Below are 14346 nucleotides of genomic sequence, written 5' to 3' on the forward strand. Positions count from 1 at the left end.
TGCATTGGGGTCTCACTAACATGGCCACTGCTCCCTTAGCCTCGATGTAACGTTGGTTCTTACTGTGTTATGGGGCTGTGTGTCTCATTGGCATGGCCACTGTTGCGGTGGTTCTCTTGCGTTGACACTCTTTCCTCGTGGAGGCGATTCTTCGATCTTACATTAGCATGCTAATCTCTCACATTAACATAGCCACTTCCGTGCCCTCGTCGAGGCCGCTCTCCGATCTTACATTTACATGCTAATTTCTCACGTTAACATCAGTAGCCCCGTCCACTTCTTTATGACCCTTGGGCTACAACCATTTCAAACCTTTTTAAAAGTCTGCCTCAGCAACAGATCATGATTTCTCACCTGAAGACGGACGCTTGTGTTGCGCAACAAACGTCGTGATTTATTTTATTTTATACCTACGTGACTTTACCGAAAGAACCAAAGAGCATGTTTGTACAGTATAATTTTATTCGATGTGTCTTAAAAACAGACATGTGTGCAAATTTTGACTTAAAACTTTCGTGACTGCAGGAATTAATATTCTTTTGTTCTTTCGGTAAAGTCACGTAGATAAAAAAAATGTATTTCTATTTAATTTTTGTTACTGAAAGAACCCGAATAAGTCTCCATTATAGACTGCCAGTATGCTCACTCAGGTTCAGTTTTATAACCATTGCTACAGTCTACATTTTAGACTGCCAATACGCTCACCAGCATAAAAACCAGGCAACCAGTCTAGCAGGCTACAGTCTACATTATAGACTGTCAGTACGCTCACTTTGATTATTTTCATTATAGAAAGAAGCAAAGAATAGGCACGTGTGTGACCAGAAATGTACAACTTTGTTGGGTGCGTCTTATAATCCGGTAATCGTGTGACTGGAATCGTATAACTTTGTTAGGCGCGTCTCATAATCCGGTAGTTTTGTGTGACCGCAATGTTTAAACTTTATTAGCTGCGTCTTACAATCCGGTTTGTTTGTGGGAGAGAGAGATCCACAATTGTATAACTTTATTGGCACCGCGCACAACTTTCGCCCCACGTAGCAACGCACGGTCTGGTGCATACGGGTTTACCCTCTGTGGGTAGAATCCTCGATTACCACGCTCAACAGACGGATGCGCGAGTTTTCGATTGATCAATCGTTGAGAGTGGGGGTGGTCATTTATTTAATCGATTGCATGGAGGTTGGTCGGTCGGCGATGCCGAGCCGCCTCATTCATGGGCCGGGCCTACGCGACCTGGGCCTCGGTGCGGCCTGAGCGGGGGGAGAAGCCTGAAGTAGGCCGAAGTAGCGCGATATCGTTACCACTGTCTTTATTATTACCACTGCTGCGACAACAACAGTGGCCTCGTTATTATAGTTGCCTTGATGCTATGAGTCATGTTGGGTCTCCTGTCGTCGCGGCGCAACGGAGCGGACGAGCCGCCCAGGCTGCGCGTCGCCGAGTCCACGCGAAGGTGCGGCACTGGAGTGGGGGGGGGCGCTCTGTTTTCTTGCTTGCGGCAGCAGCAGCATCAGCAGTGTGTCCAGCAGATGTCAATCGTTAAGGCTCTGCTAGACATGACGAGCGGTAGAGAGTTTGGTGTCGTTTTTGCTTTTTGTTGAAAGAGCGCGGACTACAGTAGAGTAGTTTTACTATAGGGTCCATTGGGGTTTCATGGGCCAACTAAACACAAAAGCAGCTCTAAGGAAATGGGTTTTCAACCTTTATTTAAAAGTGCATAGCTCCAGTGGCTTCCTAATCTCGGACAGAAGTGTTCCAAACGGCCGCAGAAGCGCATCCGAAAGCACGCGATGCAGTGACCACCTTAGTTCGATGGCTGGCCATGGCTCGATGGATGGCCATCGAACAGGCTACGAACACCGTCCGCTAGCTCAACCACCAAACCTCGATGTGAAGTAGACTCGATTATCCACGTGACGTTTATCTAATTTGCGGAGTAACCACGCACCTGAAATTTTTACAAAGTAATAACTCATGGATGTTCCCATAAGCCCAAATAAATAATCTAAAAAAGGTATACCTTGTTATTCTTGGAGATGCTTATTTCAAGTAAAATACTTAAACCAAACAAATATGTGCTCCGGTTAGTCCGAAATCCACGTGATCGCCTCTACAGTACAGTCGTACATCTTTACAACAGTGGGCAGAGTTTGATGTTGATTGCCGTGGCTCTGCTATCCACTTAGTGGGCGGGAGCAGCAAAGTAATCACTGCACGCGCATCATTGATCGTTAGTTTTTGTCATCCGCGATTTTGAATTATCCACGGTTGTCCTCCCCGTCATTAGCATGGGTAATCGAGAGTCTACTATAGTTTTCCTATGTGGATGTGAAAGCTGGACAGTTACAAAGCCCTGAAGCAAACTAGAAGCAGCAAAAATGTGTTATTTCAGAAGGCTGTAAAAAATCATCTGGAATAGACAACATGATAAATACATGTATTTCAGATAGCAGAAAGAGAATAAGAATAAATAATGAGAGAACGACAGACTAAATATAATGTTTTGACTAGGGAAATGATGGTGAATTAAGTACAGAAGCAATTGGATATACAGTAAATGGGAGTATCTTCAGTAAATATCACGGAAAGAGCTAAATGTAAGGCCATGATTGCAGACATCTTTGAGAACAACATGGCAAATGAGAACGAGAGAGATCCTCAGCATAATGCATGCAAGGGTTTTTGTACTGCTTGAGATTTCTCCCGTGAGTGCCAGGTGTCCTTTTGTGTGTGCATGATGGCGAGCGGTAGTGTAGCGGTCCACACGCTGCAATACGAACTCGGCAACACGATTTAGATTCCCGCTAACGGCCAACACCAGTGACGATTATCTGAACCGGTCCTGGGCCTCCCCGAGGTTAACTCAGTCTTAAATGAGTACCTGGTGTGATGTGTAAACATCGCCACTGGGGAGATAAAGGCCACAGTGCGTGGTACTGGCCACCCACCTCGTGTGCCGTGTCGGCCTTCATAGGTGTTCACTAACAGCACTTGCCCCAACAGTTTGTTTAGGCTATACGGGGATCTTTGTCTTTTGTCTTTGTTTGTGAGCTGTGCAGGGTGTTCAACCTGGAGCTGAGCAGTGAGCGGGACGTAGAGTGCGTGCACAGCAGTGGCGTCAATGTCCTCGACATCGACCAAGCAGAAAATAAGTAGTGCGTGGCTACACCAGCAGCATATAAATTGTCGCCTAACATGCGTGTTCTTCTTTTGTATAATAATAAGTCCATCTTGTAACACGCCAATCAGTATTACACACACTCTCAAAGACAGAAAACTAGTCGGAGGCATGAGGAACCACAGACAAGCAGGAAGGCAGCCGCGCAGTGAGCCAGCACCAATAATTGCCCAAGCTCTGCGGTCGTATATAGTAACGTGTTAAGTGTGGGTTTGTTGTACTGTCTTTAGAGTATTTGGCTGCTATAAATTTCCACGTGATAAGCCACTTTGTTGAGCTATCATTTGTGACCAGGTCGCTTCTGAAAAAGAGCTATAGCTCAGTGGGCTTCACCTGGTAAAATAAAAACATTTCTCAGTTTTTAGTTTAGTTTGGAAAGCCACAGTATGGCACCTCAACGCCCACGGGAAGTGAGTCTCACATCATCTGTGCGATCCACCAACCCTTTTCTCCAAAGTGATGTATAACAGGTGTAGCGTCAGCACTGCCCCAGGTATAAAGGAGTTGATCAGCAATTTTTTGTTATTTTCACATCGAGGTTTGGTGGTTGAGCTAGCGGACGGTATTAGTAGCCTGGTAGTAGCCTGTTCGATGGCTAGCCATGGCTAGCCATCGAACAAAGGCGGTCACTGCATCGCGTGCTTTCGGATGCGCTTCTGCGGCCGTTTGGAACACTTCCGTCCGAGATTAGGAAGCCACTGGAGCTATGCACTTTTAAATCAAGGTTGAAAACCCATTTCTTTAGAACTGATTTTTGTGCTTAGTTCTCCTTCCGCCACACCTCCAATTAGCATGGTTGGCAACGTACGGTGCGAAAGAAGTTCAACATACATGCATATATGCAATGCTTTCCAGAGAATAATGAAAGCCGGTGGTAGTGCCTGCGTGTTGCTATCTGTGTGAATGAAGTGGCTGTGGATGAATTTTTGTGCACAACAGTATGCTCTCTGGAGGAGCTGATGGAGTGATTGCCATCTACAACCTGGAGAATGTCTCCCAGAAACCTCAGTACACATGCAAGGCCATCTGCACAGTGGGCAGGTGACTAAATTATTTTCTTGTATTTCTCAGTAGGCATCTTACCGTTCTTTGCTTCACCCCCCCCCCCCCCCCAGTAATTTGATGAATTGTCACAATTCTGGGTCACGATAAAAAAACGTCTCACTTGAACTTCTTTGTTTTCTCTTTTTTTTGTCATTTGCACAGAATGTATTACATTAGCCTAAATGAAACTGCATATCATGTTTATGCAAGTTGCATAAATTGTCTATAATTGTGAGCATTTTGAATCAATTTTTATTGATAAATAGATTCATAATTATCTATTCGTCGGGTGGTAGGATAGTCGTTGGCTGCACTACACGTTGCTGATATCTCCCCGTTAATTAAGGCGTCCCTGTTCTCCTCTCCCAGAGTGATAATTTCCTTCAATAATGTTCTGCATTTAAGTCCTATTCCTTCCACGGTTGGCTACATACGGTGCGAAATAAGTTGTACATACATACATACATTCCCCTTCTCTATAACTTCCTACTTGGCCTTAGAACTATGAATGTGCATATGCTTTTCTGTGCAGCATCTTTAGATGCATTTACAATCACAAATTGTATTGTTGTCAAGAGCACTTGTACCTGGCATTGCAGGTCCCATGCACATGTGCACCAGTACAGTGTGGAGACGGTGCAGTGGTACACCCACGACACAGGAATGTTTCTGTCGAGCTCCTTTGACAAGACGCTCAAGGCATGGGACACCAATGCTCTGGAGGTGAGAACACATCTCGCCGCTGTGGGCGTCACTGTGGAAAGATGTTAACTACCTTGCCTGGCATACAGGAGGTCGTGGGTTTGATCTCAACCCTGACGCCTGTGTATTTGGAGTTTCCATTATGTCCCCATGGTCGCGTGAATTTTTCTCCGGGTCCTTTAGTTTTTCTCTCCACATTTAGAAACATGCGTTTAGAGTATTTGGCTGCTATAGATTTCCAAGTGATACGCCACTTCGTTGAGCTATCATCTGTGGCCAGTTTGCTTCTGAAAAAGAGCTATATAGCCCAGTGGACTTTACCTGGTAAAATTAAAAATAGTGTAATAGAGTTCACGACTCTTGGACGCCGGAGTTGGAGGCACACGGGTTTATTCACACAGCACAGTTGTGGCATACAACACTAGAGGGGGTGTCGGCCGCCTCACCCGGCTAGCTGGGGATACACGCGCTAGCTACTTCCTAGCCTGCCTCCTAGTCCTCCTCTAACGGGCTAGGGGAGGCTATCTGGCCCGACACTGGTAAGTCGGGCCCGGTACCCTGAGTCCCAGACCAGCGCTGACAAGAGCACCGGCTCTGGATCTCGGGACCACGCCGCTGGCTCGGTCCTGTTCGGCCCTGATAAGGACGGCGAACCAGGGGAGTCCAGGGCTCTAGCTAAGACGTCTTCAGTCTTCACTGGTTAGCTTAACAAGAACCCCGAGCCCTCCGATACATCCCCTTTTATACCCAACCCCCCGCTGAGGGGTGGGGCCCCCCCGGGGTGCCTGGCGCGGACGTCGTAGAGAGCACCTCCCCGTGCACTCACGTAGCCCCGCCCACTGTGTTTGTTTGCCATAAGCTGCCATGCATAACGGGCTCTCTCTCTAACACCCCTACAATAGCTTAAATAGTGTGACCCATGTAGTCGACTACTCCTGCAACATCTCATTGGCTCTTCGCTGGACTATTGCGAGAAGAATGATGTGCTTTACTCGGAATTTGTAGCACGTGTTTAATGAGATATATCGAGTGTAAAATTATACCGCTGACGTGAACAAGGATGTATTTTAATCATTTGTTTTGTTTTACATACTGCCACTGGTGGGTTTCTTCATACAGCCGGCAGAAATTTACACATTTTCGGAAAAGGTTTATTGTCACCATATGTCTCCAATTGCAACGCAGCACTCCCTAATTGCAGGTAAGATTTAAATGTAGTATAACTTGGGTTTATGCAAAATAATTTTACAAGTTTTACTTTTTTTTAAATAATATGATCCCAACCATGTTTTAATAAACCCTGATAACTGTAATAATTAAAGTTTTTTTTTAAATGCTTGTATTTAAATTCTGCTCTCGTTTTGCTCCCTGATGACTCAAGTTGGAACCAGTGGCAGCAAAGTGCAGCTGTGTGACCTGAGAACGGGCTCGAGCACTCACATCCTGAACGGTGAGAGCTGTTTTTGCTGTCTTGAGAGCACCCATAATGGTTGGCTTCACCACTATAGAGCAGGGGTGAGGTTTCTTATAGCCCACGGGCCGGCCACAGCCTATGTCATTACTTCGTACGGTCCGCGGCTTCACGAGACCTACCTCTTCAAAATGGCCGCCAAACAATATTTATCCATCACCGTTAGGATCTTAGCCATACTAATTGGTTACTGGAGGGCAATAAATTCAACCTGGCAACACCATGTTTCTAATGCCACTGTAAGGGCCTCTTGTAGTGACAGAAGCGACTTGGTGGTGTGCGTTAATACGTGGTTGCATGCCAAAGGCAATGGAAAGTCCTCTGGCTCTCAGTAAAGAAAAGGGTTCCTAATCCCTGCTGTAACAACATGGAGTGTAGCGGAGTGGCACAGGTGCTGACTGCAGCTCCCCCTGCAGGCCACCGGAACGCGGTGCTCGCAGCTCGCTGGTCGACGCGGCACGAGTTTGTCCTGGCTACTGGAAGGTACCAGCCAAGTGAGCGCATGCCGCACCATACTGAAATAAAAATTGTTTACATTCAGCGCCCTTGCACAATGAATCCTGGAAACCCCCACGCATGTATTAGAAAATGAGAGAAAAGTAACCAGGTAGAAAGACTAAAGAGACAAGATAAGAGAAATAGAGGAGGCAGTTTTAAATATGCGTCTTCAGCCAGGGCTTAAACGTCTCCATCGACCGCGAGGAATTTCTAAGCCTGGAGTGGCAGTTATGCTGACTAGGGCACAAACGATAGATCTGAGAGATCTCAGTGGAGTGTGTGGCTGAATCAACTCCTGGATGATATGTGATGGAGCAAGCTCATTTAAAGCCTACAACGCGAGTAGGAGAAGCTTAACCTCAATGTGGGTTTGAAAATAATCTGCCAAGTGCATCACTTATGTGTTTGATTTCAAATGCATACTCAACTAAGCATGTCTCAATTAGCTCCCTTCGCATTTTGATAAATTGTCACAGGGTGGTTAATTTCGTTTTATTGCATTATGGATAATCAGTTTAACACATAGGCTTTTACGTGGTGGCGGGTTTAATGACACATTTATATTTACGCGATTTAACCCAAAAAAAAACCTCTTCTGGATTCTAGATAATCGCATGCAAAAAAACATTTGCAAAGCAATTATCGGTTTCACACATATATAAAGCTCCAGCCCTGTGTGCGTATGCATGTCTTTTTGAATGTATTATGCAGTGACCGATGGGGGCCCTGCCACTGGTGCCTTATTAGTCCATGAGCCCAGAGCGGATATTTCACTTGTCGATACTACTTGGGGTCACATAACTTTACTGGTTCCAATTTCTTTACGTGGTCAATAATAGTAAATAATTATGTGGTAACCACTTGAATGGAGTGGGGGTTAGCAAATAATTCACCCCTATATGCCATGTAAATAAGTAGGTAAGACTAAAGTTTTGCTGCTTATTTGATACCAATTTCTGCTATGGCCCATGGACTATATATAATGCAATTTGCATGTACAGCATTTAGTTACAACTACATCTCTTATGATGGCTGCCGTTAACCACTTAAATTGAAATGTGCCGTGCGGTGGCTGCAAGGATAAAGTGAACTAATTACATGCAACAAATGTGGATACAAAATACTCTTAACAAAAATCTTACGTGCACATTTACATGTATTATGGGCATAATCGATTTTAATCATTGTCGTTACACAAGTCCCATTACTCTGTGTGGTCGTGTGTGTGTGCATTTCTCTCACGCTTGTTCTGCTTAACACAAGTCGTGATAACAGTGCGAAGTTGTGGGACGTAAGGAAGGCCACTGGCTGTTTGCTCACCCTGGATCAGCACAAGGGTGAGGCCTGGGGAGGCTCCAAGTCCTCGAGCAGCAGAGACCGCAGCGGAAGTAGGAACGCAAGCCCCCCACTGTCTTCTCCACATTGGATGTTAGACCCAGCGTCGTGGCAACCCCATGCCCGCACACATAGCTTATCCCTTTTGTAACAATCTAACAAGGAATTACTGTCAGAGAGCCATATAACTAGGACAATTTTCGCACTAACGATTCCGTGACCCACACCAGGACAAGCGGATTAATAAACGAACAAGCGAGGCCGTTTTTCTGCTAAGTGTGGTGCCGTTGTGAACATCTGCAGCACAGACATCACACGGCGGACACGTCAACGGGCTCTGCTTCACCAAGGATGGGCTCCACCTCCTCACCCTGGGCACGGACGACCGCCTCAAGCTCTGGAGGACCGACACGGGCACAAACCTTCTGGTAATGCAACACTTTTTTGCACAGGCGACATGTTTCATCTCGAGCAATTGGTGTCGTTTAGTATTCCTCTTGAAACGAACCACGGATGTCCAGTGCTTATACTGAAACAAGAATTGGGTGTGGAGATGCTGCCATTGCCAGACTTGACAGGCGAGCTGGAATAGCGCCGGAGCAAAGTAGAATGTTGGAGCACATTTTCATATGGTCGCAATGGTGGTTGCTTCTTCACAGTCGGCCCATTATGGCTTCACAACTTGGCCCCGTACCGTCACTTTCCCACAGGTGAACTACGGCCGGGTCAGCAACGGTTCCCGCAAAGGGGTGAAGTTTGCCGTGTCGGCAGACTGCTCGCCGGACCTCGTGTTTATTCCGATGGGCAGTCATGTAACTGCGTTTGAGATCTACTCTGGGCGGGCACACACCCAGCTCAGTGGCCACTACAACAAGGTCAACTGCTGTGAATATTATTCAGACTTCCAGGTGAGAAAAGCCTCTTCAACTATGTGTACCCATCCGTTTATCACTGCTCCGATGCGAAGTCGCACAAGGCAACAGGTCACAAACCCCCGTCACATGGTGTTTTTTAGGGACTTATTCTGTTTTCACTCATTGTCAATATCTTTACAAGAGCTGAGTGATTTGTGCCACTGGCTAGGATTACAATTTATGTATTTGTTACTGTAATTAAGTGCTATATACCAGTTAGAACTTTTTCGGAACAGAGAATAAATAAAAATATGTATGGCCTTCTAAAAACACACGTTTTACTCGTAAACAGTGTAAAAGTTACTTTTTTTATTTTGTCAAATTAATGCATCTAGAATGCAGGGAAAGTTTTAAGTCAAAATCAGGCCACATGTGACTGATTATGCCCATTCACACTTGTAATTAGGACACAAGTGTAAATACAATACATACATCATACTGCTCAACACCAGTATTCGCTGTTCTAAGAGAAACAATTCCGTTATTGGAATTACAATCTACTCAACCTGTATAACGACATTTTGATTCAAATAAGCTGAGTTATTTCTTCAGCTTCTGAATGGAAACCCAGACGAGAGGTATAGATGCTCAATGGCTCATGTCTGGCACTTCACAGGAGCTGTATAGTGGCGGTAATGACAGTAACATCCTGGTCTGGGTGCCCAACATGGGCAGGACTCAACCGGAGGAGGAAGAATCAGACAAGGTGAGACACCTCTAGGGTCATTGGAACTGCAAAACAATAATTAGAATGTATGCTTGATGAGAGTGCCATTATTGCCGAGGCCTCTCGGAGCACTTTACTTGCGTCATATGAAGTGACTTACATCACATCCTATCTCAGCACATTTGTAAGGGCACTCCCAGTGGCAGCTGTCCCTGTGCATCACAAGGTGGTGACTTGGTACCTGACCTGCAAATGTTAGTCTGCCAGGAGGGGTTGATGATTCCTATGTGGAGACACAATTGAGTCATTTTGGGATTACAGAATGTAATAAACCACGAAACATATAAAAGCCATTACTTAAAAACTACCGATTAAACATTTTATTACGTACGATTATCGCACATAAATGGGGCCGTATAAAAACATTTGAACTTGGTATTTTTTGTAATAAAAATTCCTTTTTGTGTTGATAACAAATGTATTTGAGCTGAATAATAATGTGTTTTGTTTTCGTGCACAATGCAGAAGTCTGGAAGCAAGCAGCGCAGTGGCTTCCAGGATTCCTGGAGCAGTAGCGATGAAGATTAAGTTGGACGGGGACCACCAGCTGATGATGACGATGATGACAACACATGTATGCCTATTTTTACTGCATAATTTTTTCTCTGCGTCCAGTTGTACAAAATTTTTTTTTATGTAATAAGATAACGGTGGGTTTACACTTTTATACCATGTGACGATGGAGTCGAATAATGGCGTCTTATCATAGCACATTAAAAAGTGTGATAACTTTTTTGCTTTTACTAAGACGTGAGTAACTTATACTGGGAGTGTTTTTTTCTTGTTCTCGTTATTGTCCAAGTGGGTGTAGGTGCAATGTCTTGATCTGAAAGCTGCCTTAATGGGTAGAGTTTAACTGGTTCCGGTTTATTGAGCAGCAGAGCACGAAGCCAGCAGCAACTTAGTCCATATCCTTCAGTATTTACGTGTTATGTGAAGGAGTACAGAGTAGCTTGTTACATATTGATCCACACAAGTTTGACAGTAGCTTCCTGTTCGTTGAGTAGCAAAGCCAATAGGACTGGGGTGGGGTCATACAATTTCGCTATTACACTGTTGTCCTTTCCCCGCAATTCCGATTAGCACGGTTGGCTACGTACAGTGCGACCAACATACACACGTACATACCTCAGCTGGGGTCTTCAATGATGGCTTGGCTATGCAGACAGGTGCACATCTATGTTAAAACACGATCATTGCCAACTCGACGTGTCACATTTATTGTAATGTGGATTTATTTAACAATACCAGTGGGTGAGTATGGACGTAATGATGCAGCAGTTCATAAATATATATTTAGGCTCAATACATTAATTTGATTCACATGTTTTAATGTAAGTGGTTCACAGGACCCCCTCACACTTTTAAAAGGGCAATATAATTCACAGTTTAAAGATGCTGTTTTCTTGAATCAAATTGTGATCCTACTGAATGGTTACGTTTTTATTGCAAGGGGTGGGTATGAACTATATTACTTGTCGATCATGATGATGATTGTATAACTCTGGCTCCCTTATCCTCACGCAGTGACTGTACTGCAATGGGGACACCGGGGGGGAGGATGGACACATTTTTAACGTCACCTCACAAGTAACTTTCACGGAATGCGATGCTTCAATTTCAACCAACGTGAACGTTGACGGTGCAAGGTGGTGGAACCGGGATTGGTGACATTTCACTTGGCACTTGGTACCTCTTAGAGGCAGCAAACCGAGGAATCGCCCCTCCAACCCTTCATTCACATCCACGTCCCTTCACACACCATGTGATGTTTAGCCGGTGCTGCTGCTGCTTCTACTAAATGTGGCGATCATCAACCCAACCCTCTCGTCAATGTGATTCAACGTTTGGAGGCCATATTTCCCTATTTAACTACCACATCGGCGCCATTCAGAAGCGAGATCCTGCCATGGGATATTACGCACATGTTGAATTTGTTCAGAAAGTATGAGATACGTGGTATTTTTTTTATCCTTTGGATATCGATCTCTTATAAATGGTGGATAATATATTTAAGCACCAGTCCCTCGCACACAACTAGTTCTCCGGCTTCAAGAATGCCGTCAAGCAGGGGCGGTTTCTTCATTAGGGCGATTGGGCGACGCACCACCAATGTGACACCTTTGCAATGACACCTTTATTCAAGGCATCATGTTTGCAATGACCACAAGTGGTCATTGCAAACATGATGCCTTGAATAAATCAAACCATTTGCAAACATGATGCTTTGAATAAAGGTGTCAGTTTTGTACCAGTTTAAAAGGGTAAAAACCTACTATATTTTGCCACTGGTAAAAGAGATCTCATAGTCATCTTCTTGGTTCTTTCGGTAAAGTCACGTAGAATGCTTACCCCGAGCTCTCAATACTCTGATATTTCACTGTGTTTGAGTTGTACGCCTTCTGGTGTCATCTGGTCCAACACCAATGGGGACTAGGCTCTAAAGAAAGCCGTCTCGGGTGTGGACCAATCAACTTCAAGGACAGTGCATATGTAATATCGTTGAGGACTCTTGGACGCCGGGGTTGAGGCACACGTATTTATTCCGCAACAGTTGTCACAACCCCGGACATACAACACTGGAGGGGGTATCGGCCCCCTCACCCGGCTAGCTGGGAATACACTGCTAGCTATCTCTGACCTACCTCCTAGTCCTCCACTAACGGGCTAGGGGAGGCTGTCTGGTCCGACACTGGTAAGTCGGGCTACGGTACCCGGAGTCCCAGAGCACTAGCTCTGGTTCTCGGGACCACGCCGCTGGCTCGGTCCTGCGCAGCCCTGACAAGGGCGGCGACCCAGGGGAGTCCAGGGCTCTAGCTAGACGATCTTTGGTCTTCACTGGTTTAGCTTTAACATTGTACCCCGAGCTCTCCGGCTCATCCCCTTTTATACCAAAACCCCCCGCTGATGGGTGGGGCCAGCCCCCCCCAGGCTGCCCTGTGCAGACGTCGTTGAGAGCACCTCCCCGTGCACTCACGAAGCCCCGCCCACTGTGTTTGTTTCCCGTGTGATCCTATGTATACAGCCCCTCCGTAACACCCCTACATCACCCCCCCTGTACAGCTCGCAGCCGTCCCGGCTGCAACAAACGACAATAAAAGTTTATTTACCCCTCGACCCCGCGTGTGCCTCACAATTTTTTTCAACAATAACGCGAACGAGAACAACAACAAGAACCAGAAAAGCAAGAAGGGAAAATAACCCGACGCACCCCACCCCCGAATAAATACGAAATCCGTAAAACCAACGTATATACAATTTGCAGGGAACCCCAGCACACACACAACACACAGTGAACACAACATACGTACAATCCAATGTGCCAGGAACACACCACCGACGCCGCACACAGTGAACATAACATGTGAAAAATAATTTTTTTTCTTTTTGTGCATCACAAGAGTCTGCGCATTCTTGCGTGCGTCCTTGCAGCAGGCCCGTCACACGGGGCAACCCCGGATGGCGGGCCGTCGGGTGGCAACTGTCCATTTCCAAGTGAGTCTCCTTTCGATGTCGCGAGACCCTCGGCATCCCCCGTAGGGGTTGTCGGGCGTGAGCCCGTCATTCCTGGTGCACCTGGGGGCGGGACAGCCGGCAACACGTCAGGCGAGAGCAGCGGAGACGGACCCTTTGAGTCGGTCGATCCCCCACATGTTTGGCCACGCGCGTGTGTAGTGTGACTTCGCACCGCAATGAAGGGTTTCAATCTGGAGGGGTGCACAAACCACCGGCGCTTCCCCAATTTGATGCGTACGCACTGAGGCCGCAAAACCTCAACCACCTCGACAGGGCCCCGCCACGGCCGCACCAGTTTAGAGGAGGTCGCGAGTGGTACCTGGGGACAGTGCAGCCATGCCTTGTCCCCCGGCTTCCACTGTAGCACGTGCGCGCGACCCAGTCTGAGCCGCTCATTAGCTTTCTGACGCAGGTCGGAATTTTGCATGGCAGCATCCCGTGCCTCTGTTAATTTCGCAAGATTAAATTTAACATGGTCGGCCAATTTAGTTTTACCCTGCGGCGCGGGGATCTGCAGCTGGGCCCGAACAGGTGGGTCAGGTTCGCGGCCATACATGAGGAAGAAGGGGGAAAATCCCGTTGCCGCATGGGGGGCCAATCTGTATGCTGCCAGGACCCCTTGAATTTGCAGGTCCCAATCGGTCTGTGAGTCCGAAACCTGCTGTGACAACATGGACGTGATGGTTCGGTGCAGACGCTCGACCATCCCGTCAGTTTGCGGGTGATAGGGAGAGGTACGAATTTTTTTCGTGCCCAGGAGCTCACAGACTTGTTGGAGCAGTTTGCCGGAAAAATGTTTGCCCTGGTCGGTCAGCAGCCGCTCGGGAGCACCTTTGTCCAGGACATATCCCTGGACAAAGGCCTCCACGATGGCTGCTGCCGACTGGTTGGCCAGGGGCCAGGCCATAGGCCAGCGCGTAAAGTACTCCACCCCGGTCAACAAATATCTATTGCCCCT

General features: G+C 46.6%; 1 protein-coding gene across 3 annotated transcripts; it reads left to right on the forward strand.

Moving 5' to 3' along the window:
* The first annotated feature begins 1019 nt into the window (after positions 1-1019).
* Positions 1020-13210, forward strand: ERCC8 (ERCC excision repair 8, CSA ubiquitin ligase complex subunit). Of its 3 annotated transcripts, XM_078867488.1 has the most exons (13): positions 1022-1456; positions 3063-3158; positions 4121-4222; positions 4825-4948; positions 6047-6128; positions 6309-6377; positions 6815-6881; positions 8160-8284; positions 8535-8659; positions 8942-9139; positions 9762-9851; positions 10338-10446; positions 11400-13055. In XM_078867488.1, exons 1-12 carry the CDS (start codon positions 1380-1382, stop codon positions 10398-10400), a joined length of 1218 nt encoding a protein of 405 aa, XP_078723614.1. In that variant the 5' UTR covers positions 1022-1379; the 3' UTR covers positions 10401-10446; positions 11400-13055. The 3 variants fall into 3 exon arrangements, with proteins under 3 accessions (XP_078723612.1, XP_078723614.1, XP_078723613.1); XM_078867487.1 differs by having other exon boundaries at positions 10338-13210; XM_078867486.1 differs by lacking the exons at positions 9762-9851; positions 10338-10446; positions 11400-13055 and having other exon boundaries at positions 1020-1456; positions 8942-9643.
* The last annotated feature ends 1136 nt before the right edge of the window (positions 13211-14346 follow it).

Source organism: Lampetra fluviatilis, chromosome 24 (assembly GCF_964198595.1).
Source record: "Lampetra fluviatilis chromosome 24, kcLamFluv1.1, whole genome shotgun sequence".
Classification (NCBI taxonomy): domain Eukaryota; kingdom Metazoa; phylum Chordata; class Hyperoartia; order Petromyzontiformes; family Petromyzontidae; genus Lampetra; species Lampetra fluviatilis.